General features: G+C 53.1%; 1 protein-coding gene across 2 annotated transcripts in view; it reads right to left on the reverse strand.

The window, feature by feature from the left end:
* The window catches only part of NAV2 (neuron navigator 2), a 406,486-nt gene that overhangs the window by 12,234 nt on the left and 369,004 nt on the right, over positions 1-25,248 (reverse strand). For both annotated transcript variants that reach the window (XM_062196388.1, XM_062196387.1), the window contains 10 exons: positions 18,385-18,538; positions 17,192-17,354; positions 16,363-16,463; positions 14,022-14,117; positions 11,907-12,075; positions 8,741-8,976; positions 5,741-5,895; positions 5,502-5,573; positions 3,679-3,875; positions 2,784-2,902 (listed from right to left, as the gene is read on the reverse strand). In XM_062196388.1, the coding sequence (XP_062052372.1) occupies positions 2,784-2,902; positions 3,679-3,875; positions 5,502-5,573; positions 5,741-5,895; positions 8,741-8,976; positions 11,907-12,075; positions 14,022-14,117; positions 16,363-16,463; positions 17,192-17,354; positions 18,385-18,538 (1,462 nt within the window). The remainder of the gene's footprint in view (positions 1-2,783; positions 2,903-3,678; positions 3,876-5,501; positions 5,574-5,740; positions 5,896-8,740; positions 8,977-11,906; positions 12,076-14,021; positions 14,118-16,362; positions 16,464-17,191; positions 17,355-18,384; positions 18,539-25,248) is intronic.

Below are 25,248 nucleotides of genomic sequence, written 5' to 3' on the forward strand. Positions count from 1 at the left end.
AGCAGCTCGGGTCTCACCAGGGTGTGGGGCAGACTGCCAAGGGGCCACCAAGTGAGGGCAGAGGGCAGAGGATTTCAAATGAGACACGGGAAGAACCCAGGAGATAGGGCGTGCTCCCATTGGTCTAGGAATACAGGAATGGCTGCGTGGCTGCTGGGGTTTGTGGTACTAAAAACGCAGCTGACTACATTATGGTCCACTTCCCTGGGCCAGTGATGTCATCTACCCAGGGAGATTCCACCACAAAGATCTGAAGTCGTTCACACCCTCTGTGATGCAGCATTTGACAAGAGCTTTGCTAACCCACACGTTGGTGTTGGCCGCTTTCTTACTTCTCTCTGCTTTCACAAGACATCGCCTTCCACCCTGGCTTGAACATGCCCCAGTTCCTTGACACACACAAAAGGCACACTATCTTCCTCTTCAAGGTCTTCTAAGGAAAGTCTCTGAAGACCACCACCACTGCTACAAGTTATGGATACCAGGCAGCTGAAGACTTGCCAGGCTCAGCCAGATGTCCTGGAATGACAAGCAGTATGGTCACACACAAGTGTGCAACAGTAACACTGCTCCTGTGCCCTCCAAGGTCCACAAACCAACAGCATCTGTGTCTCCCACTCCCCAGTACTGAACAAACAAAGCACCCTGGGCAAGTGTGCTGAAATGGATCTGGGATTATTCAGCCCCGTGCGCTGCCTGCTAATTGCTCTGTGTGCCTGTCGCAGTCACATGGGATTTCTTAGGCTGTCTCCAGACTCAACAGTAAAACTGTCCCAAGCTCCAGGTTAATACTTAGATGCTGGGGCTGGCGCTGGGGCATAGCAGGTAAAGCCGCCACCTGCAGTACTGGCTCCCACGTGGGCATCGGTTCAAGTTCGGGCTGCTCTACTTTCTGTCCAGCTCTCTGCTATGGCCTGGGAAAGCAGCAGAAGATGGCCCAAGTCCTTGGGCCCCTGCACACGTGGGAGACCCAGAAGAAGCTCCTGGCTCCTGGCTTTGGATCAGCGCAGCTCCAGCTATTGCAGCCATCTGAGGAGTGAACCAGTAGATGAAAGACCTCTCTCTCTGCCTTTGCCTCTCTGTAACTCTGCCTTTCAAATAAATAAATCAATCTTTAAAAAAAAAAAAATACTAAGATGTTAGTGAAACTGTGCTGAGTGAGAAGTGAAGAATCTGTGCATTCTAGCTTCTGTAGGGCAGGAGGAGCTTGTAGCTTTACGGCCCAAGTCACCTGTAGGGGTCCTGATGCGAGGGAATGAGGACTACAAGGTGTGAGGGTTCAGTACCAAGAGTTCCACCTGGAACACATGGGTTCAAATTCCACATCCCTCAAGTTTCAGTTTTCAGACCTTGGACAAGTCACTGAATTCTCTTTGAGCCATTGAAAAACAGAGACAAGAGGCAGGCATTCAGCCTAGGAATCTGGACACTAGTTAAGACTGATACTGGTCTAAACAGTATGGCCTAGGAAGGTGGACGCTAGTATGATGCCCATGACCCATGCTGGAGGGCTTGGGTTCAGTTCCTGGCACCGCTCCTGTCTCCAGCTTGCTGCTAATGCAGACTCTGAGAGGAGGCAGAGTCACTGGGTTCCAGCCAAGCGGGGGACCTAAATGGAGCTCTTGGCTCCTGCCTTTGGACTGCCCCAGTCCTGGCCATTGCAGGCTTCTGGGGAATGAATCAGGGGCTGGAAGCAAGCTAGTGAGAGAGGGTAAGCTTAGGGCTGGCACCGTGGCACACCGGCTAAACTGCCAGCTGGGACTCCCGCATGCCATACTGAGCTGCCAGTTCAACTCCTGGCTGCTCTGCTTCCAATCCATATTCCTGCTAATTGACGCTGGGTGGCAGCAGAAGATGGCTCAGTGTGCGTGGGTCCCTGCCACCCATGTGGGAGACCTGGATGGAGTTTGCCTGTCCCAGCCCTGGCTGTTGCGGGCATTTGGGGAGTGAACCAGTGGATGGAAGAGATCTTGATAGCTCTCTTTCTGCCTTTCAAGTAGATGAACATAAACTAATATTAAGAAAATAAGTAAATAAAAGGTAAGTTCAGGGCTGGTTCTTACAGCGATTTAAAGTCAGCACTTGCGATGCTGGAATCCCATGTTGGAGAACTGGTTCCAGTCCCAGCTGCTCCAGTTCACTTCTAGCTCCCTGCTAATGCGCCTGGGAAAGCAGAGGAAGATGGCCCAAGGACTTGGGCCCCTGCCACCCACATGAGAGACCTGGATGGAGTTCCAGGCTCCTGGCTTTTGTTGTAGCCATTTGGGGAGTGAATCAGCAGATGGAAGAGCTCTCTCTGTCTCTCCCTCCCTCTCTGTCACTCTGCCTTTCAGATAAAAAATAAACAATTTTTAAATAAAAGCTTATAAAAGAAAAATAGAGAATAAAAAAAATATTTCTGTCCAAGACCCAGGACTACTCCAGGTTTTGATCCCAAGAGCAGATATGAAATGCCACACACACACACACACACACACACGGTTCCACCTCTGGTGCACTTGTATACTGAGCACTGCACAGCCAGGATCTCATTTAATCCTGGCAACCACCCTTGGGGGCTGAAGCCCGGTATCACCCCCTGCTATCAATGAGGGTACTAGGGCACACAGAGACGGAATGACTTGCCTGGGGCCACACAGCTAACAGTGGCCAAGTCCAGCTTTGCAACTGAGCACTCCTGCGCTGCACCAGGGACTGACGGCCTCACCAGGGAGGCGCTGTTGCCCACTTGGCACAGAAGGGACCCTCAGCTTTGCAGAGACCAGAAAGGATGTGTGGCTCACCTGGAGTCCCTCTCGCACGGCTTCCAGGAGGTAGGGGATGATGGAGTAGTTCCACAGGTCGGTGAACCACACCCGCGAGCCATCCACGTCGATGGGGCAGGACAGGAAGAGCCTGGGCCCTGGGGAGTACAGTGGGGACACATGAGAGCGGAGATGGGGGCCTTTCAGGAGGGGAGGACTATGCCCAAAAAGCCCCTCCTGGGACAGACACCAGCTGCTGGCTGCTGGCTGTGCAGGGAGATGGCCCAATTCCCTTATTCCCTCTGGGTCCCTCTGTCCCTGGGGACATAGGCCCCAAGCTGGGAAACATGGCACACACATGATGCTCCCAGGAATTTGGCCCTTTAAGAATGGAAGGTCTGAAGGAGCAGCCAAGGTTAAGCCCCTGGGGTACGCCCCCCTCTGATTACCTGGGGGCCTTCTACAACAACAACTCTAAACACTCGAGAGACAGTGTGAAGTGAAAAGAAAGGAAAATGCTACTGGACTCCAGGATGGAAGCGCACACAGCACACCGATGGGCACGGACAGAGAAAGCGAGTATGTCGGCTGGGTGGGGCGCCGGGCGATCTTCGGAGTCCCTCACCTTGAGAAATGCTGTTACAGCCACCGTTAGAGCCAAACCCGCCCCATGGGCACCTGCACCCTGCCGGATGCTTGGGCAGGAGCCGTGCCCTGGGCGGGCAGTTCCTGCATCAGCCCAGGGCTGGGTGCTTCCCGCCTGTCATGGTCACTGTGGCTGGTGCCCTCTTGGTCTGTGGTTGTCCCTCTGCCCCCTGCTGTGACCCCATGGATGGGTCCAGCATCGTACAAGCTGTGGTCCTGGCCAGGGTGCAGGGGAAGCCAGGGCTCTGGGAGCGTGCCCTTGGCCCCGCCTGCCGGGTCGTCCACCTACCGATGGTGACGTCGGAGGAGCTGTGCGCCTCCAGGAAGCGGTTGAGGTGATGCCAGACCTTGGGGATCCAGTCGATGATCTTGACCAGCTCCACGTTCCGCACCCGCCCGCTGATCTCCGTCTCCATGAGCTTCCTCCTCAGGAACCGGCCCAGGAAACCTTTCACGGGCTCCGTGTGGTTGGCACAGAGCACCCACCTGGGGGAAGTCAGATGCTTCTCAGGATGACGACAGTGAGAAAACAATGGTGCACTCCAGGACCCAGTGCGGAAAGGGTCTGTGCTCACGGTAAGATGCCAACCACCAACGTGGAGCTCCCTGTACACCAGACACCAGAACACAGCTCCCGAGTCTCAACTCTCAAGGCCTCGCAGCAATCCTATGACCACCATCTCCATTCTACAGCTGGAGATGCTGTAGGCTGAGTGAGGATCAAACAGCTGATGGCCGAGCTAAGACTTGAACCAGTGCAGCTCTGGACTCTGAGCCCTACCTACTGAGGCAGACTGCCTCTTGGGCTCCGTGTCAGGCTCTGGAACTGTAACAATAGCTAAGATCAGTCTCCAGCCCCAGGGGATGACAGCCCGGGGGAGGCCACGCACAACAGAGCCTAAGGGAATCAGGGAAGGCTCCCTGGAGGAGGCGCTGTCTGGACTGAGACTAGGGGGTGATGGAGCAGCACCAGGAAGCAGGGCAGGTGTGGAAGTTGGGTGGGGGTGGGGAGCACGCTGCAGTCTCTACAGAGACTTGGGGAACTGTGGAATGTGTGATGCAGCTGCCAGAGGTTCCAGGGTGGAACCCAAGTGTGGACGTGACCTACCAGCCCCAGCAGCCCAGCTTTCATGCTGCAGGTAACGGGGAGCTACTGCGGGACTCGTAAGCATGAGGGCTCTAGGCTCAGATCTGCCACAGATTCTAGAGTGTTCTCTCCGGACAGCCTGCAGGGGTACAGCATTGGAAGATGACTGTAACGATGCACTGGGTGATGAAGCGGCAGTGACGGGGGGTTGGGGGTGCGGGGGGACTCGAAGGACATTTAGGAGAAATCACGGCCAGCACTGGAGCAGCCCGGCGATAGGGGGCCTGCAGGAGTTGACAATTCTAGGATAATGGCGACACAGACCCCTTTAAATGGACTTCCCTCCAAGATGCCTGCAAAGTGGCTGGAGCAAGGAGCTGGGGGGCAGGGGGTGGCCCAGCAGACGGCTCTTCACCCTCATCCAAGGCCCCGCATGAGAGGCGGAGCTAGCTGAGGCTCAGGCCAGGGCAAAGAGCATCCGCCGACGCCAAGGCCGGAAGTAACATAACCTTGCAGGAAAGAGTAGAATGTGAGAGTCCTCAGGGTGGTGCCAGTGCTGGGGCAGTGGGGTGGGAAAGAGAAGCCACGGGATTCATGGCAGTCAGACCCCGAAGGCCCACAGCCCTGCGACGTGGGCCATTCACCCGGGAGATCTGTCACTGCTCATGCTGACTCGGGACAGAGACACTCTGACGGTAATGCACAGGGACAGCGTGATGTCCACAGCTCTCCTGTCCAGAGCCGCCTCCCTGACGCTGCCACAGCAGGACTTAGAGTCCAACCTGGCTGGCTGTGTGACCTCACACAAGACACTGAATTCCCCAGGCTCAGTTTCCCCATCAGTAAGAATGACACATGTAGCTAACTGAGGCCAGAGTGAGAATAAACGGGCTAGGCCGGGCGAAGCTCTTCACACGAGGCCTGGGATGCAGTATACACTCCAAAGAGGCTTTTCCACGCCTCGTTTCCTGCTTGCTTTCTTGGTGAGTCTACCGTCTAACAGGACGAGGGAAGAGACACCTTACCTGAAGTTATGATGAAGCTGCAGGTTGGGGGTAGAAGAGGTAGCCTGGTTCATTGTGCCAATGATGTAAGGGCTGCGGGAGAAAGCAGGAGAAGCTGTGGCTCACAGGCAGGTGTATAGGCAGCAGCCTCCGACTCCCGCCCGACATCTCGCCATCGCCTGTACACATGGCCGCCCGTCAGAGCGTGGGGCTTCCCCAGGGCCCGCGAGGGGCCCACAAGGCCTCGGCTTGGCCGTTACCATTTGTGGTACTTGCAGTTGAGCAGCCCGTTGAAGATCTCGCCCAGAGAGCCGACGTGATGCAGGTTGTCCAAGATGATGACAAGCGGCATGTCCACGGCGTTGTTCTCACTGTTGCACTGATCAGCCAGGTTGGACAGGTACTGGCGCAGCTCCTACAGGGGCCAGGCAGGCCGGGGAGGGCAGGTTGGCAAAGGAGAGAGGCTGGAAGGGGCCTGCACGAGGGCGCGATGTGGACATGTTCTGAGTGTGGCAGGGAGGGCATGGGCTTGGTGGGCAGGGCGTGCGGCAAGGCCATGGGAAGAGCAAGGCCTGGGTCCTGCCCTCTGCCATTGACCCGATAACTGATGCATGGGCATCATTTCCAAAGCATTTCTTTATTTTCATTTTACTGGAAAAGGAGGGGGAGACGGTGGGAGAGACTGGGTTGATGGGAGAGAGGCATCAGATCTGCTGGTTCATTCCTCAAAGGTCCGCAACACAGCTAGGGGCTGGGCCCGACTGAAGCCGAGAGTCAGGAACTCAGTCTAGGTCTCCCATATTTGAACCATCACTGCTGCCTCCCAGGGTGCACACTGGCAGGAAGCGAGATGGGAAGCAGAGGTGGGACTTGAACCTGGCCACTCTGCTATGGGTTGGGGGGGTGGGGTGGTCCAAGTGGATTGCTCACCACTGTCCCAAACACCCAGCACCACAGGTGGGATTTTAATCCTTGCCCTACTGGTTCTCTAAAAATGCCACTCTTCTTGACATTTCTTAGTATGCCCACCTCACAGCAGGCTCCTGCAGGCAGGTGTCTCATGCATGCCTGTGCCCTCACAGCCCCTGCCTGACAGCCGTGCACACAAAGCCCTCCCACAAATCAGTGCAGCAGAGCACAACACAAGGTGGGAGATGCGGCCTCCTGCACAGAGGGCCTGGGAATGGGTGGGCGCTGGTCAGCCCAGCATGCCTAGGTGAAGGGACGCATGGAAGAAAAGGAAGTGGACAGGCTGGCGTTGTGGCCCAGGGGGTCAGGCCGCCACCTTCAAAGCCATCATCCCTACTACAGGTGTCAGTATGAGTCTGGTTTAAGTCCCTGCACCTATATGGGAGATGTGGATGAAGCTCCTGGCTCCTGGCCTGGGGGGTGAAACAATGATGGAAGATCTCTCTCTGTCTCTCCTTCTCCCTCTCTGTAACTCTGCCTTTCAAATAAAAAAAATCGAAAAAAAAAAAAAATGGAGAAGAATACAGGTGCAATGGGGGAAGAGGCAGAACAGTGAGTGAAGGACCGGCCAAGGAAGACACAATGAGCCTGGCAGGGCTCTGAGGCCCTTACAGACATACACTTCTGTAGCTCAATAGCCCCATGAGGTGCTCCATTTTACAGATGGAAAAGCTGAGGCACATCAAAGTCAGGAGATTGGCCTGAAACCACACCAGGATGGGTTCAGACTGGGGTCCTAGCTCCAATGTGTCCCCACCACACCAGCCTGTCCTAGACTGTGGCCAGGCTGCCCAGCAGGTGACATTTCCTCTACCTCACTCAAGCACCCTCCCACCACCAGGCCTCTGTTTTAAGTCCAAAATGTGGCTTACCAGCACTAGGGGAAGGCCAACTTTTTGGCTTAATAGTTCTTTCAGAACCCTTTTTTTTTTTTCTTTTTAAATATTTATTTATCTGAAAGGCAGAGCAAGAGAGACACATGTTTTCTCTCCACTGGTTCACTCCCTAAATGGCCTCCATGGCCAGATCTTGGCCAGGCTGAATTCAGAAGCCAGGAACTCCATCTGGGTCTCCCACATGGGTGGCAGGGGCCCAAGTACTTAAGCCATCATCTGCTGCTTTGCAGGTGCATGAGCAGGGAGCTGGATGGGAAGATGCAGAGCAGCCAGGACTCAAACCCACGCACTCTGATATGGGACGCAGGTGTTCCAAGTGGCAGCTTAACCCACTGAGCCACAACACCACCCCCTTTCAATCCCTCTCACTGTGGGGTCTTGGACTGACCATGTGTCTTGTATCCTGGAGCTTGTCTTCCCTTACTCAAGCCTGTGGCATATGGCTGGTGAGCTATGATTGGTAAGCAGATGCCTTGCCAAGGGGCACGTGTGGGGGCCTGGCCTCCACTCCCTAGCTCCGTCCTAGGAGAGAGGGTGCCTTCCTGAGCTCACACAGGGGCTCTCCCTACAGCCATTCTCTTGCCCTGCTCCTATATCGAGATCACGGAGGAGCTTGTGAATAGCACAGATTCCTGTCCCACATAACCAACGGACACAGCTGATCCGTGAGGAAGGTTTCAGAGCAAACTAGGCACTCTGGAAGGTGGAGGAGCCATTTCCCATTCCCCTTTGATTCTCCTGGCCCTTTGCCCAGGGCTGGGGGAGTAAATGATCCATCAACTTTCACTGCACGGACGGCTGCACAGGTCTGAGAAAGCACCTCGCCTGGGGCTGGGTCTAACCTCATTCTAATGAGTTTCCATCATGCGCTGTGGAGGGCAACGCAACCTATTTTCTGGCCATTGGGTTCTACCGTCCAAGACACATCAAATGTGAGCGCCAGCGCCACCACTGAGTACCACCTGAGCAGCCTTGGGCACATGGCCCATCTGCTGTAAGCTTCTGCTTCTTCCTCTGCAGAAGATATTGCTCCCCTTGAAGATGTTGCTGGGAGGAAGTCAGTTTGCTGGTCACGAGCAAACCAGTGCGAGCTATGGTGTTATGGTGGCTATTATTCTTAACTTTGCTATTGGTGTTCACGCAGGGTCTGTTCTGGAAAAACAGTGACTCCCAGGAGGCACAGGAAAAACTCTCGGGAAAGTGAAATGGATGCACCTGGGGGGGTGGTCTGAAAGAAATGCAGGCCCAGTACTGCCCACCGGGAGGATGGGACCTTGCGCCTCCTTCTCCTGGCTTCCTGTAGCCACCAAGGCCAAGCTGAAAGGCAATGCTGCTCTCCTCCCGTCAGGACGGGGAGGGGCCCAACTCGCAGCAGGTTCGGCATGGCTTCCTTACCTTGCTGGACTTGTGGTCCACGTTAAAGGTGGCAATGACCCCATCCGTCAGCTCCCGGCCCTCTCGCAGCACCATGTACTCGGACAGTCGGTTGGCCAGGTAGGTTTTCCCGGTGCCGCTGGGGCCGGAGAGGATGATCCGCCGGTGCTCCGTCAGCAGGGACACGTAGCGCTGCAGGATGGGCTTGGGGATCAAGGACTCGAACACCAGCGAGTCCAGGCTGTTCTCTGCCAGGCCTGCATTAGAGAGACAGACGGGAAGTGTCTGAGGTCGGGTAGGAAGGGGAGCTGTGTGAGCTCCCCTAGCTGAGAATGTCAAGTCCTGAGGCTAGCCCTTCTCTTGGGATAGCCTGAGACCCCTTTCCACCCAGGTACATGGGAGGCAGAGGAAACTGTCGCCTTCCTGCTCACTAGCACCACGTGCAAGTCCTGGTCGACTCCCCCAGGTTCTGGGTCGCCTTTAATAGCTGCGCCTCCAGTCTTTGTCCTCTGTAGCAGTCATGAGCCCCGCTTGTCTCTCTAGGTTTATTATACCTATGGCACGTGCCCAAAGCAAACCTGTGCCTGCCACTGCCTCTTCCCCTTGCTGCCCCCTCTCCGCCAGGGGACACTGCGACCCCCACAGAGATGGACCACGCAGGTGGCACCGCTTTCATCTTTGAGATGAGAAAAACATGCAAGGAGAGGTTTGCGGCTGAGAACACGGGCGGACCCAGGCTGAAGTGCTGCACGCCGAGGCCTTGGTCCTCAGCACATCAAGTGGAAACCTATTGTTCCCTTTCCCTGCCTGGGACGACTTTCTTAATCAGGGTGTTTGGCTTTTAAAGAGTTGCTTTCCTGAGACTTTGTCCAAGAGAAGATTCAGCCAAAGTTGGCTGTCCAGAATCTAAAGTAATTTCGTTTAAATCTCCTTTCCAGAAAACTAGTGTAGGCAAAAAAAAAAAAAAGGCAAAATAGCATCTTCCTTCCACACAATTATTCACTGCAAGTAGATTCACCCTAATGCACTTACACACTTGCTTCTAATCCTCCCCCCAGCATGAGCCCTAAATGCAGTGGCTGTTTCAGAATGACCACCATGAATGTCCCCAGATGCCTTATCTGCTGGGGACAGGCCTGCATTTTTCCTACCACAGAGCTCACACAGCTCACATTGGATCAAACCTTGATGCAAAGTACAGAACCAGGGTTCCGACGCTTCATCACAATGACGTTAACCAACGCTATGGGAACTGCACACTTTAGAAGGCTTTTCCCTGTATAGCTATTGTTCGGTCTTTTGCTATGAAACTCTCAGGGAATAGCTAGCTTGAGGATGAACTCGCCTTCAGAATGTGGAATGTCACACCCTGTCCTGCAGCCACGGCAGTGAATCGCTGGGGTTTGTAGTGTCCTGGTGGTGGTGGTGATGGGGTGGGGGTTAAGTAGCACCTCAGGATACAGAAGAGACGGGCAGCTGATGCCTTTGGATGCTAAAACACGAGGCTGTGCTGACAGCAGTGGCAGGTGGGGCTCTGCGGAAGCAACATCTCCACCAGAGGCAGGGGGTCCTGTCACCATTCCTACAGAGCTCTGCTCTGCTCTCAGCACCAGGTCACCCCGCTTACCCTCGGTGCTAGTGCTGCGCACCTGTAAAACGCGCAGGTGAACGAGGCACACCTGGCAGCCTGGAGGAAATGCAACTTGAGCCCAAGACATAAAGTCTCTTAGTCTCTCTCTTCCTCTCTCTCCCCTTCAACAGCTCTTGTAGGGGGACAGCTGGCACTCCTTCCCTGCTTCTCCTTGTAGTGTCTGTCCTCTTCTGTCCTTTGGGGAGCTCCTTCCAGGTAGATCACGTGGAACTGTCCCAGCCCCTTCATGCACTCACAGGTGTGGCCTTGGTCAAAGCCTCTCTGGGCTGCCTCTGAGATTCAGTGATGGGCATCTGACTCACGGTGGGCCTCAGCCAGCCCTGGGATTTTCTGTGACACTCTTCCAGAAAGACCTCTTCCTTCAGGTTCCTAAGCTAGAAGGATGATGGAAGGCTCCCAAGGCCTATATGGGCGAAGCTGGGGGAGGCAGGTCCCGAGGACACAGCTTGAACGTCCCGATCTGGCTGCGTCTGAAGTGTATTCCCAGAGTGCTCTGCTACCTGAGCCTATCTGTCCATCCGTTTCTTTTCTTCAGCTACTTTTGAGTGGATTTCTGCCACCTGGAGCCCAAGGGCACAGCTGTGTGAGGCCCCAGGGAAAAGGTAATGCTTGGCACCCACGCAGCAAGACCTTGACGCTTGCTGATGGGGAATGCTGGGTGCTCCTGGAAAAACCTACCAACCAGGAGACAGAACTTACATCAACCAACTCCAAACCTGCGCTGTTACAAGGCAGGATCAGTGCCTTTCAGGGAACTAAGACACTGGACGACACCAAGGATGACCCTAGGACAGCATTTATCAAAGTCTCTTTTGCAGGTGGTGCATGGAAGACAGGAAATGAAGGGGCTTGTGGTCAGATAAATTTGGGAAAGATGGGAGCGAGCAGCCCTTAACTAGCAGCAGTCAGGACGTCAAAGCACAGACCTCTAATGCACCAGTGCACCTGTGCTCCCCTGGCCCCTACACCCCGAATGGGGTAGGATCCAGTTTCCCGGACTTACTTGGCCACAAAACCCTTTTGGCCACAGAGGAACCTGTGGGCCTGGATTCCATGACCTCTCTGGGCAGTGAGGCAACGGAAGCTCCTGCATCACTCCGCGTGGGCAAGAGCTTCGGCAGCTGCACCACAGTGCTCGGACGGCTGCTTGCAGCCTACGGCAAATCGTGGTTTCCCCATCTGTAGAATGGGACCACGTCCAAGGCTTGCTGGCAAGACACATTCATCGGGATAGGGAGAGCACTGTTTCCACAGGGTAATTAAGATTCTATCGCCCTGGAGTCATGAGGCTAATGGGATCTTTTGTTAAATAATTTCAGCAATGAACAACAATGATTTATTTCTGGCCGCGGCTGAAAAAGCTCCAGACTATTTAACTCGCTTAGGTAAGAGAAACTGGTGGGAAGAAAATCAAAACCACCACCCACATATGTACGCCAAAGCCAAGTTGAGCTCACGATCCTCTGCCCAGTCCCAGTCCCAGTCCGTAGCGCTGCCATCCCGACAGCTGCGCCCTCTGCAGGCGGGCCCAGGTACCTTTGACAGTGACGGAGATGGTGGTGTTCTCGCCCACCAGATAGCCACAGGGGAGCAGCTCTGGCGTTTCCGAAGTGTTGCTGCGCTTGACTTCGCCAATGCTATAGCCCAGGACACTGTCAGAATTCAGCCCTAGCTGACTCACCGGGTCCACGTGAATGATGTACTCCTGGAGGGGAAAAACAATCAAATGAAGAACCCATCGAAGAAGTGGTTTAAATCGGCACCTGACTCAGGTTTTCATTGGGTGATTTGCAATCAACTGCTCTTTGTTCTCCGATGTGTGAGAATCCAGGTGCGGATGGCGGGGAGAAGAGCTGCCTTTCTACAGGATCATATCCTAGGAGTACGGGCCTCTTAAAATTGGATTATTTGGCTCGGGACTGGAAGGAAAACCCCAAGGAACTCCTAACAGGATTCCAAGCATTTAGACTGTTTTTCCTAAGTTCCTAAGCTGGGCTGAAGCCTCAAAGACATCGAGACCTTGGAATGGTGCTGGAAAATTCACGAAAAAAGCCTTCCCAGAAAGAAATCTTTTCACCACCTCCTCCTCCTGGCTCACAGCAGAGACCATACTGAGAGCACAGAGGGCAGGATTCAGAGACGCTCCAAGGAGCAGCTCGAGGGCTTCAGACAGAGAACTGTGTGTGGAATTCAGGAAGTGTTGTCTTTCAAGTGAGGGACCCAAGGCTGCAGGGCAGTGAACTTGAACCCAAGGTGCGTGGGCTGTGAGGACTGGAGGAGACGCCCAGTAACAGGCCTGAGCGTTCTCGGCTCCTCTGCTGTGATGTCGTAGAAGCTCTTTCCAGCCCACGCCGCTGCCCCTGTAATCCAAGGATGCGTCTATCGCTCTTTGTGCCTGAGTAGCAGAATTGGCCCTAAGCCGCCCAGTTCTTATCTCTTTCCTTCTACACTTCTGCACCGGCTGCCGAGATGGGCAACGATACAGTCAGAGAACGGAAGTTCCTCTGTGTAGAGCCACCTGCCTCTGGATGCTTCCAGAGACAGTAGGGGACCAGTTAAGTCAGGTTTTAAACTCAGCCCAGGGGCCGGTGCTGTGGCATAGTAGGTTAAGCATCCGCCTGTGGCATTGGCATCCCATCTCAGCACCGGTTCAAGTCCCAGCTGCTCCACTTTCCATCCATCTCCCTGCTAACCACCTGGAAAGCAGTAGAAGATGGCCCAAGTCCTTGGGCCCCCGCACCCATGTGGGAAACCCAGAAGCTCCTGGCTCCATTTGGGGAGTGAATCAGAGGATGGGAGACCTCTCTGTCTCTAAAAATCTTTAAAATAAACAATTTAACAAGGTCAGATAAAAAACTAGACCAGTGCCACCTGCTATAGATTCACTGCCTTAGGCAACCTCAGCCTCAGTTCCCTCCCATTTCAATGAGACAATAAAGGGCATAGCATGGCCTCTAGCACAACGAACAAAAAAATACCCAAGGGCTACCACCACCACTCTGGATAGGATTGATAATGAACACTTAAGCCGCTGGTTGACTTTAGGACAACAGAAAAGCTGTACTGAGAGTTTCCTTCAAATGAAGTTGTGTTCCGTGGTTCACCTTGGTATTCATCAGTCATTTCCCCTGTCAGACTCAATCCAATGGTGTGATTAGAAAAACAGCTGTGCCAACGCCCTTGACACTGGCCATGGATCAGATGCTACCCTCTGTAGCCTAAGTCAGACTCTAAGGCAACGGCACAGGATGCTGGCACAACGCAGCAGATCCCCAAGGGAAGGGCAGAAAGCTGATGGCTTAGCGCCAGCCACAGATCACTTACCCCCAAGCACACTGAACAGGACCCAGTGGTAAGGTAAAAAGTGAATGTGGACATTAGCAGTTCACTATGAGAGGATCAAAGAATTGCTCAAATGGCTCTCGCTAGCTGGCCAACCACTGCCAAGGGCAGACAGAGTGAGTCTGTACTTACCATCCTCCTTCTGTTCCCTTGAGGGCCAGGGGCCAGGTTCCAGCCACAGAAGAATGGTGAGACAGGGGCAGGCCCAAGAGACAACCTGGTTCAGGACTCTCACTTCCTGTTCCCGCCTAAGCCCAGCCCCCCATGCCCAGCAGGTGTGCCGCCACCCCGGTCTTCTTGAGGACTTACTTTGAACAGGCGTCTAACCACCCCATCGAGCACATCCCACTTCGTCTTGCCACTGACTCCAATGCAGCCAATAAGAAAGAGGTGTGGTCTGGAGTCCTACGGGTAAGGAAATGTATGCAGGTGAAAACCAGACGCCCAGCTGAGGACCTAGACTGCCTTAGAACTCCACCAGTGGCGTCAGAGGGGAGCGGAAGTCCTACTACGTCAGTACCAGGCACAGCTCAGCCTGAAATTTCTCCCTGCTCTCCGGCTACGACAGCAGTTCATGGGTCAGGAAGATGGACAGGCTCGCCTTCTGCTAAGTGTGACCCGCACCACTGCGTGGCTCTCACGCCCTTATCTGTCATCTCTCCCTTTTCAAAAATCGCTTGTGAACTCACCTCCTCCAGGAAGCCTTCAGCAATTAACCCAACCAGGCACACAGCTTACACTGCTTCACGGGTTCTGAATACAGCTTACATAATGTATATTCTGCACTTGCTTATATTTTAGTTTTCATTCTTCTTGTCTTATTTTTATATCAAGTTCATCTCCTTGCTAGATCTTAAAAACTTCAGGACAGAAGGAATTTCTATTTTTTCTTTTCTTCTTTTTTTTTTAAAAAAAAAGTTTATTGCTTTTCTTCTAAGTAAATGTTAAAACATGTTCAATTCAGTGCCACTCCAGGAAGATGCTACACAAGAATATCTTTTTCTAATTCTTTGGTATCTCTGCCCACAGGGCTCTACATAGTGGGGCTAACTGATCTCACTGATGAAAGCTGACAGAACATTCCATTCTGTTGGGTTTTTATATATCTGACATGCTCAGAAGAATAAGGAGTTAGGAGGGGAGAGGGTGAGTGGAGGGGGCAGAGGCAAAGGGCAGTTGAGGAAAATCAGCAGAACCAAGAGCACCAGTCTTCCAGCAGGGTGACCTGACCCACCGCCGGCCTGTGGCCTCCAGTGAAGTGATGCCTGGATCTGGGGCTTCTTCATGGTGAAATGGAGGGGATAACCCCTGGTCAGCCAGCCTCATTTGGATGCTGCAGGGATCCAGAATGACAGATTTTTTGACAGTGACCTATGAACTTTTGTAGAACGTCCAAACTGAGGACCATCGGAATGAACCAGGTTCCCAGGTATTACCTGCACTTACTGCAACAGTGAGTTTTCCCTCTCACAGGCTGTTGCTCTACCAGCTAATTCTGAAAATGGAGTTATCTGTTGTGTCATCCTAGGCTGGGCTGGCCCCTCTCAGTGAGGCTAACGCATCAGCCACAGAGTGGAACCCCCGAGACAGACAAGTCTGGCTGCGCTGCTTTGCTTTGGTGGGTGCTGCGGGTTCATCCAGCTAGTCTGCTAGCTAGGAATGCTAAGAAATAACACACAGAACACCCAGTTCTTGGTATGCCGACTCATGAGACCGTCGTTATTCAGAGCATGACTGGCAATGCCTAGACCCTCCCAAGTAATCTCTGGTGGTCGTGCAGACTCTGGAAGTCTCAAGATTCGGCCAGAGAATGGAAACTGACTTCAGACATGCAGAGTCCCCAGCCCCAGTGAGTCCGGACACCCCATCAGCTCCACTCTCAGCCACCTGTGTGTCCCTTGGACTTGGGTGCCTGTCTTTCAGCGTGTGTTGGCTGCCTCGGATGAGATCAGACTGGTGCTCTTGTGCAGATGAATTCAGCCAGCTTCCGTCTGTGCCTTTTACGCCAAATGTGCTTAGCTGCCTCTGCGGGGCTTTGGGATTCTATTAAGTTCAGAAAAGCCATTTCTGATGGATGTTAGCATTTAGTTAATTGCGGGAAAGTGCAATGGGGGGCCACAGTTAGTCCTCTTTAGTAGACTTGCAAACACAAGAGAGGAAAGTACTGCTTACTCCCTTCGACTGTGTCAAAATGCCACCAGTATTACAGTTACAGTAGTCCCCCCTTATCTGTAGTCACCTGTGGGCAACCATAGCCCAAAAATAGTACAAGGAAAATTCCAGGAAAAATAATTCATAAGTTTTAAATAACTTTTGCTATAACATATTTTTATGATTGCTCTGTTCTACTCTTAGTTACTGTTGTTAATCTCTTAATATACCTAATGTGTAAATTAAGCTTTATCATAGGGATGCATGTAAAGCAGAAAACATAGTCTACTGCAGGGTTTGGCTCTGTCCATGGTTTTAGGCATCTACTGGGGGGGGGGGGATCTGTGGATAAAGGGGGACTACTGTAATTAGGGAAAGTATTAGTAGCATTCCCGAATCATCCGAGGTTCCGAGGCGATGCAGTTCCAGGAGAAATCACTACGCTAGGTGGATCTCCCTGGGGCAGGGACAGGCAGAGCAGGAAAGGGATCCAACTAACCTCCTTCCACTTCATTGCCTCCTGAAAGCTGACAACTATCTTAACATGCCTGCCTCCTTCCTTCCGAGCCGAGCATTCACCAGTGTCATCCAGCAACACGTCTGCGAATGGAAAACATCGACAGCCTTAGGCACACGGGGACAGCAAAGCCGGCCTGCCGACACCCCCGCTGCTCGTCGCACAGCAGCGGGCCAGACCAGGTGTCGCGGTGCAAGGGAAGTAGGTAGGGTGGGCGGGAGGGCAGAATGGATAATGCAACCACAGAAACCAACGGTGGACCAACCAAGGAACCAGCCGGCTGACGATGCACTTTGCTGGATGGAAGTGCGAAGGAGAGACTCAACCAAAATGATAGCAACAGCAGCGCCATGGATAAAAAATAAAAGCGTCAGCCTCGGTATGCTTGTAAAGAAAACCTGGACCGTGTTCACTGATGACTGCGCCTGCCTGGAATCCAGGAAGGCAGGAAGACCGTAGACCAAGCCATCGGCCCGACTGGGACCTGCTACCATGGGCTTTGTACGCAGCATTCAGCTCGCAGGTCAGCCTCTTAAAATGGATCAAACAGAACTCAGCATGGTGAGCAAGGGGATCTGAGCTCAGGGCTTGGAGAATCTGGGCCGCTGGAGCAAAGCATGAGAGCAGTCTAACGGCTGGGCTCATGCTGGCAGCACACACACACCCAGACACACACACGCCCCAAGTGCACACACGCCTGTGCCTCTCCGTTGGCTCTGCTGACCTGCGTTATCTTGGGGCTCTCGCTTGGAGACCAGAGTGCCAGCTGCAAGGGCAGTCCTGCCCCCCAAAAGCCCTGTGGGCCACTCACCCAGGCTGGTTGACTCGGTGAGGTTCAGACTGTGTTGGGAGAGGCCCATGGACTGCCTCGGGGAGGCAGAGATGGACACCTGGGAGGGGGCCCGGCTGCAGCCACTGCCTTGAGACTCGGACTTCAGCCGGTCATTCTCAGCCTTCAGCTTCTCTATTTCACTCTGCAAAGAGTAAGGGGCGACATTCACTTACTGGGTTGGATGGAATGAGGAACGAGCCCTTTCTGCAGACAGGATCCGAATAGTCCCAGCCAAGGCAAGAAACCCCGTCAGCGAGATACAGCAGCCTCTGCTGTGTGCACTGGCAGGCCTGGCTGCAGAGGCTCCGTTCTCCCAGAGACTCGGCCTTGGCAAAGATGCCGCAAACATGTCCGAGGCTCTGCTGTGCGAGTCCTCAGTGAGCAGGTCTTAATCTCAGTTGTGTGCAGCGCTCCGAGTTGGCAGGTTTCAGTACTCTAAGACCTCTCCGAGCCTTTAAGGGGCTGCTTCGTGTGAGAAGCTGTGCACGTCCTCGTGTGCAGGGCTTCCCCAATGCATGTGACCAAGGAGCTCCCTCTCACAGAGCCCTCTGGGAACGGCTGCTTCCGGGGTACTGCTTCGGGAAACAACTTTCTCCAGCGAGCTCCCCAGGAGTCTGACATTCTCCCATCATGGGTGAAGAACCAACTACGTGCAAAGCACTGGTGCTGTGTCCACAGAACCGGGTGCAAAGAGCTGCACGGAAGACCCAAACATCTTCACTCCACGGAAGACGGGGTTGGGAGGGCTGTAACCAGGAATCTATAGGAATGCTCAGGGAGGGCAGTGACACTGCCAGCGGCAGGACCTGTTAAGGCTGTGCAGAGGAAGAGGCACCGGCTGCACCTGGAGAGGAGGGCCCAACTCAAATGTGCAGAAGGATCTCGCCACTGGGGGAAAGAATAAGACAGAGGATGTGCAGGGCACGCAATGGGAGTCTGTGTGGCCGGTGGGCAGAGTCTGGAAAGTATAGCTGGGGAAGGTGATGTGGACCAACAGTAAAAAGGACCGTGGGAGGCCTTCAAGGCCAGGTGAAGGGCACCGTTATGCTTATCTTTTCAAGAGATCGGGAAAGCAGGGGGCAGCCAGCAGCCCTCCGGGCTTGGTGCATAGCAGCTTCTTGGAAGCCCTTCCCAGTAAGCCCTGGGCTCAGCCAATCCGCCTGGGCTCTCACCTGCATCCTGTTCATGGCCTCCCGGAGCTGGTCGAGCTGGTGGGCGGAGCTGAGGGCTTCCAGGCGGATGTCTGTCAGCTTCATCTCCTTGTCTCTCAGCTCATTCCGGAGCTGCATGACTGTCTCGGCCTCACTGTCCATGCACTCTGAAATTCTAGGGCAAGAGGAGCTTCACTGACAATAGTGCCTCCGAGTTCATCTCCTTTTAGTCTCCCGCGGTCTATTTGTCATCAGGTCTGGTCAGCAGTTATTAATCAAAGTCAGGGTCCTGGTGTCTCAAAGCACCTGAAATTCAGAGTTCACTACCTCTCTGTGTTCTTTCTCTGCAGAGCTCTGGCATTCAGAACGGTTTTTGGTGCAGAGTAATAACTTCTGAACACCACCCGCCCTCCACCAAGTGCACACAGCTGGCTGCTCCAATGACACCACAACACCCCTGAGAAGCGAGGTCTACAGAAACTCCAAGTGAAACAGCTGGCTGAAAGGGGAAGAAACCTAAAGAAAGGAGTTTGCCTATTTCTGACGATACTCTAAACACTGCCTTCAACATGTCCAGGGAGATCAGCTTTTGTGAGCCCCCATGCCCCATACTTGCCCCTAAACCCATGGCAAGAAGAGGACCAGCTGCGGGGGGTCAGACACGTGGGGGCACCGCGGGACAGGGAAGCCAGAGTTTGATCTGGAAGCCGCAACAGCTCAGCCAGCACTGCCTTCCTTCCCCTTCTGCACATCAGAGCAAGATGGCTGAAGGGCCCCAACGGGTCCCTCTTGCCTAAGAAAAGGCTACTAGGATCCAGGGTCCTTACTTGATGGGGTTTGCCCTTCAAACGCCTGGGAGGTCAGCACACATGGAAGATCATAACCACATGATGGAGGGCAATGTTAAGAAAACAAAGTTGTCTTTTCAAAAAAAAAAACATGGCCAGCACTGTGGCATAGCAGGTAAAGCCACCCCCTGCAGTGCCAGCAACCCTAATGGACACCAGTTCAAGTCCTGGCTGCTCCACGTATGATCTAGCTCTCTGCTATGGCCTGGGAAAGAAGTAGAAGATGGCCCAAGTCCTTGGGCCCCTGCACCCATGTGGGAGACCTGGAAGAAGCTCCTGACTCCTGGCTTTGGATCGGCACAGTTCTGGCCATTGTGGCCACCTAGGGAATGAACCAGAGGATGTAAGACTCACTCTCTCTCTCTCTCTCTCTCTCTCTCTGCCTCTGCCTCTCTGTAACTCTGCCTTTCAAATAAAATAAAGAAATCTTTTTTGAAAAAAAAAAAAAAATTGTCCTGTGAATCTCAAAAATCACAGGATCTGGGGTACTTGGGTGAGCCAGGAGAGAAAGTTTTGACATTTCTTGGAATGTAGACACAAACAACAACCCCAAACAAACCAAAAAAACCCAGATTCAAGTTCACAAACTCACAAAGCTGAAACTGATTATGTCTGAAAGACATGATCAGCACACGATCCGACAGAAATGTCACATGAGCCTGCTTGCCTAGACCCAAGTGCTGGATCTGGGGCCAAAAAAAACCTGACCCATGAGACTGGTTGGGGGTGAGGAAATTTTAACTGCCAAAGGAAATCCATTTACAAAATTGTTCAACAAGATGTACCTTTATTTCTGGGGCAGTAAGAAGTAGAAGGAAGCTTTAACTCTTGAGTAGTCAAGCCTTCCTTGACCTGCGCCCGCACAACCTGGATTCCAGATATAAAGAGTAAAACCGCCTCCCATTTTTATAAAGCTGTCAGCAAACAAGGAAGCTTCCCCGGTTCAAAATCCAAGGAATTCTTGAACATATCCTAGTTATGCCCTGTCATACCTAGGAGAAAACGGGAGCCAACAGACTGGGGACTAAAAGGCCCAGAGAGACAAAAATGCCTTTAGAATTCAGATCTTCCTGTCCCTGGCTCTTTGTGCTCTGAATAGCCTGTGGCTTGGGAGGTTTAATTATAAGCTGTGCTTTTTTTTTTTCTTTTTGGTCTGGGAGGCTTGCAGGAGGAGCCTGCAAAAAGCGGTTCTTTCTTGAGAGGACGCTGGTTTCCTGGTTTAAATGGAGTGTAAAGTCCCAACAAAACTCCATGGGACGCTCCTGACTTGGCCACCATGGCCCTTCTCGGTGCCGAGAGTGGAGGCTGCAGTTCACTGCAGGGAACACGCCGTTCTGGCTTGTGCCGTGTCCTGACAGTGTGCCCAGCCCTCCATGGTAAGGCATGGACTCGGGTCCCGTCTGCACGGTCTGTACCTCTTCCCCAGGACGCTCTCAGCAAGAGACAACATGTCACTTTGTGGACTACACACTCTACCTCGCAGAGCTCGGCCCAACAGCAAGTTTCCGAAGGGGCCACATCTGAGTGGTCTGAGTGCCCGTCCCTGTCCAAACTTGTGTTGAAATGTTATTCCTGCAGTCATCTATGAACGATGCTCAATGAGGAGGTTATGGGGCGAGGGTGATCCCTATCCCTGCAGCAATGGCTGCGGAAGAGAGACCCAAATAAGCACGCCTGCTCTCTCGCCATGCAGTTCCCTCCACCAGGCTGTAACCCAACAGGAAGGCCTCGGCAGGTGCTGTACAGGTACCGGCGCCAAGTTCAGAACCATAAGCTAAATAAACCCGAATTCTTTAACACGACCCAGTCTGCGGTATTCAAGTATAGCAACAGAAAACAGCCCAAGACAAAAAAGGCAACAAACAAAAATAAAGAAAGTAGAGAGTAGAGCTCCTCCAGGGTTCCTCTGACATCAGCCAGCTCTGAGAATCCCAAGAGCGAGACCACAGGGAGGGATGTCCTGCCACACAGAAGGTGCTGAAAACAAGTTATTCCGTAGCAGCCTCCGCCAAGTTTTTTTTCCCTCTGTGGAACCCAAGACACAGCCTTCTCCCTTGGTGCCTTCCCCGGCTGCACTCATGCTATGCCACTGACCGGTCATCTCACTGCACTTGACCGGTTACCCCGTGCTGCTGGCCCTCCAGCACTGGCAGCATTCTGTGCATCGCTCTAGCGTCTGATCAGACTGACCAGCGGCGCGTGCTCACACAATACGCAAACAACTGGGCTAGGCACGTGAAGTAGCTGATTCCATTTATGTCCTTCTAGAATTATCTGCATTTCTAAAATGGGGAGTCTGAGGCACACAGAATAAGATGCCCACGGTCACACTATGTAAGTAGGTCAGAGGCAGCATTACACCTGGCAGGTCTATTTAATTACAGAACCCAGGGTGTAGTGGGTAAAGTGGTGTAGTGGGTAAATCTGCCACCTGCAGCTTCAGCATCCCATATTGGTGCCGGTTCAAGTCCCAGCTGCTCCATTTCCAATCCAGCTCCCTGCTAATGTGTCTGGGAAAGCAGCAGAAGATGGCCCAAGTCCTTGGGCCTGTGCACTCATGTGGGAGACCCTGAGGAAGCTCCTGCCTTTGGACCAGCCCAGCTCTGGCTGTTGAAGCCATTTGGGGAGTGAACCAGAGAATAGTTCTCCTCTTCCTCTCTCTCTGTAACTCTGCCTTTCAAGAAAATAAATAAATCTTAAAAACAACACCAAAAAGAACCCAAGCTCCTGAACTACCCCCAGTGGTACTTAAGACATGCTTGTTCACTTCATGGACCACTCACTGAAGCAACCATATGCACATTTTTTTTCCTGCTCAGCCTCTAAACTCGTTATTTCAGCATATTCTAGCCACTTTGTCCAGAGGCAGGGCTGAAGGCATACCTAATTTTAAATGCTTTGAGTGTGGGAAACATTGCCTTCCCACAGCTACCATTCCTTTCGCCCACAGGGTCGGAATTTTCTAAGCACAACTCTTCTGCCTTTGGTTTCGCCTTTGAACTCTCTCTCACATCTAGACTTGCACATTCTTACAAACCTTTCAAGGTTGGAAATCAGCATGTGCTCTCAGCCCACCCTTTGGAAAACCAGACCCAAAACAAACATCTCCAGTGTCCATGGATGCTGTGGAATCTAAGAAGGAGGCCAGGGAGCCAAGAGCCTGCCCCGCCCAAACCCCATGGGGAAAGTGGTCTGGAAGAAGCCGCCTTGCTCGGGCTTCTGTGCGGCCAAGGGCATCCTCACTGCTCTCCTCATCCCACTCGGCCGCCAGCACCACTTGGCCCAATTCCTACTCCTCCCTCTCAGTACTGAGTTTCCCCCCACCTCACTGGCTGCACAACTCTCTCCTCATGAACTTCAACATCAGAGCGTCCCAGGGCTCAGCCCCTGATACTCTCCATTCTTCTTCATCTCCACTCCCTGGAAATCTCCTCCAGTTTTCCAGCTTGCAATACCACCTACAAGCTCATAGCTCCCAAATCTATACCTCCAGGGATTCCAGGTTGGCCAGCACCTCCACCAGGGTGCCTGCTGAGCATTTTAAACTTATTGTGGCCCAACCAGAGAGCCTGGTCCTGACCCCTCCCTGACCTGTCTCTCCCACTCATGCCTGGTACTCAAATCTAGGAATATCCAAGGATGATGCTTCTTTTGCTCTCCTACTCCGCAGCTGGTCCATCACCACTTTTCTTCCAAACCTGAGTCCATCTGGACTCCTCACTAACCATCAATCACTCATTCATGCCACCAAATATTGGAGCGCCTGCAAAACCAATAGAGTGACTACCTCCATGGAGCTTATCATGTAGAGCTGGGGTAGGTGCAGGGACACAGAACAAAGAACCAAGGGAAATCTGCATGTCAGGTGGTGACACGTAAAACAGTGAACAATAAAAGCCGAGGAAAGGGGATGACAGGCGTGCTGGCTGGTGGCGGAGGACTTCCTGATGCCAGGGGCATAGGCCAGGCCTGGCTGATCAGGTCACACTGAGCACAGACCTGAAGGGAGTGAATGGCTGGAGGAGGGGTAAGCAGGCAGAGGGCACAGCAAGGACAAGGACAAAGGCCTTGAAGTGGGCAGTGTGACCGGAGTATTCAAAGCAGTTGTCAGTGGCCAGAGAGGCGGAAGCTGGGGCAGTGCTAGCAGCCTTATGGGATTTTCGTTCCTCATCCACAGACAATGAATTCACATGACCTCAACCCTCCCATGTCTGCCCACTGCACCTGCAATCGATGCAACTTCATGTTGATGTCCCAGCTGCATGCGCGCAGCATGGCCTGGCTGTCTCGGTGCCTCTTTCCCACCACTCCATCCCTCGAGCACCCCTCCCTACCCCCAGCTCCTCAGCCTTTTCCTCATTCTGTCCCTTGTGCTACAGACTTCTCGGGTCGGGCAGGACACCCTGCTCACTGTGAGGCTGACCCGTGTTCACCCATTTCATTGGACTTCTTCCCTTGTCATTGGGACGGCCCTGAGACCTGGGTAGTGGAAAGAGGAAGGCTGTGTACCCCTTACAGACCATGTCCATAAAGCCCTCCCCTGGGATCCTCCCATTGCTCCCTCGTGCCCCTGCTGGCTGGATGCAGAGCCCCGAGCCAGGACTTGGGTGACAGATGGCAGGAGCCTTGGGCCTACCTCACCCATAGGGCAGGCAGAGTACTGACTAGGAATGTCTGCCTGGGGCTTGCAGTGAGCCTGAAATAAACCATCCGAGTTTATTACAGCAGCCAGAGCTACTGGCCAGAACTAGCCCAGTGCTTCCTCCTGTTACAAAGATCTCAGCTGAAATGCTGCCTCCTCCAAGAGGCCTTCCCTGACAGCCCATCGAAAGCTGCTGCCAGGAGTATGGCAGTTAGGTTGTCACTCAGAATGCCTACAGACCCACATCAAAGCACCAAGTTCAAGTCCTGGCTGCTCCACTTCTCACTCAGCTTCCTGATAATGCACACCCCAGGAGGCAGCAGATGTTGGCTCAATGCCTGGGTCCCTGCTACGTGGGAGACCCAGAGAGTGGGCTCCTGGCTTCAGCCTGGCCCAGCTCTGGCTGTTGCAGCCATGTGGGGAGTGAAGCAGCAGGTGGAAGATCTTTCTGTCTCTCTGTCTTCCAAATAAAATGAAAATAAATAGAAATGCAAAAAAAAAAAAAAAAAAAAAAACCACTTAAAATAAAGCTGCTGTCAAGGTACTCTGCATCCAGGCACTATTATAAGTCACAGCATTAGCCCTTGGTGCTGATTTTTCTGGTTTATTTGGGATTCATCTGATATACAGGATCTGTCAGAGTAGGAGTTTGTCTGGTACACTGCTTCAGCAGAGCTGAGCACAGTGCCTAGCACACAGTGGAGGTTCAGGAGCCCCCCGTATCCCAGGGATGGCGGTCTGGTTGCACCTAGAAGAGGGCTCTGCTCCCGGAAGCTGCTGCATACAAAGTTTCCACCAGTAAACACAGAATAGGATAAGTTCCTCCATCCTCTAGCCAGGATGCTGTGGGGTGAGGACAAAGTGAGGCCCTATGCTGTTTATGTCTCTGGCAGCCTGCAGGTCACACGGGAAACATTCTTGCAACCTGTCACTCAGTCTTGTCACTCAAGGAAACACAGTGGTGGGGGCCAGTGCTGAGGTGCAGCCACCTAAAGCTACTGCCTGCGACACTAGCATATGGGAGCCAGATAGAGTTCCCTGCTAATGTGCCTGGGAAAGCAGTGGAAGATGGCCCCAGTGCTTGGGCCCCTGCACGCACATGGGCGACCTGGAAGAAGCTCCTGGTCCCTAGCCCAGCATGGCCCAGCCCTGATTGCTGCAGAGCCACTTGGAGAGTGAACCAGTGGGTGGAAAATCTATACATATAAAATTCTGCCTTTCAAATAAATAAATAAATCTTAATAATAGTAATAGTAATAATAATAATAATAATAATATAAAGAAACACAGGGCGCTGAGCAGGTGCTGCAGGGACGGGTTGAAGTCCAGATCTTGAGCAATCCTCTTGCCCCCTCTGCTCAGATTTTTGCCCTCACCCATGATGAAAGTGCACAT

This window comes from Lepus europaeus, chromosome 7 (genome assembly GCF_033115175.1).
Source record: "Lepus europaeus isolate LE1 chromosome 7, mLepTim1.pri, whole genome shotgun sequence".
NCBI classification, from domain to species: Eukaryota; Metazoa; Chordata; class Mammalia; order Lagomorpha; family Leporidae; genus Lepus; species Lepus europaeus.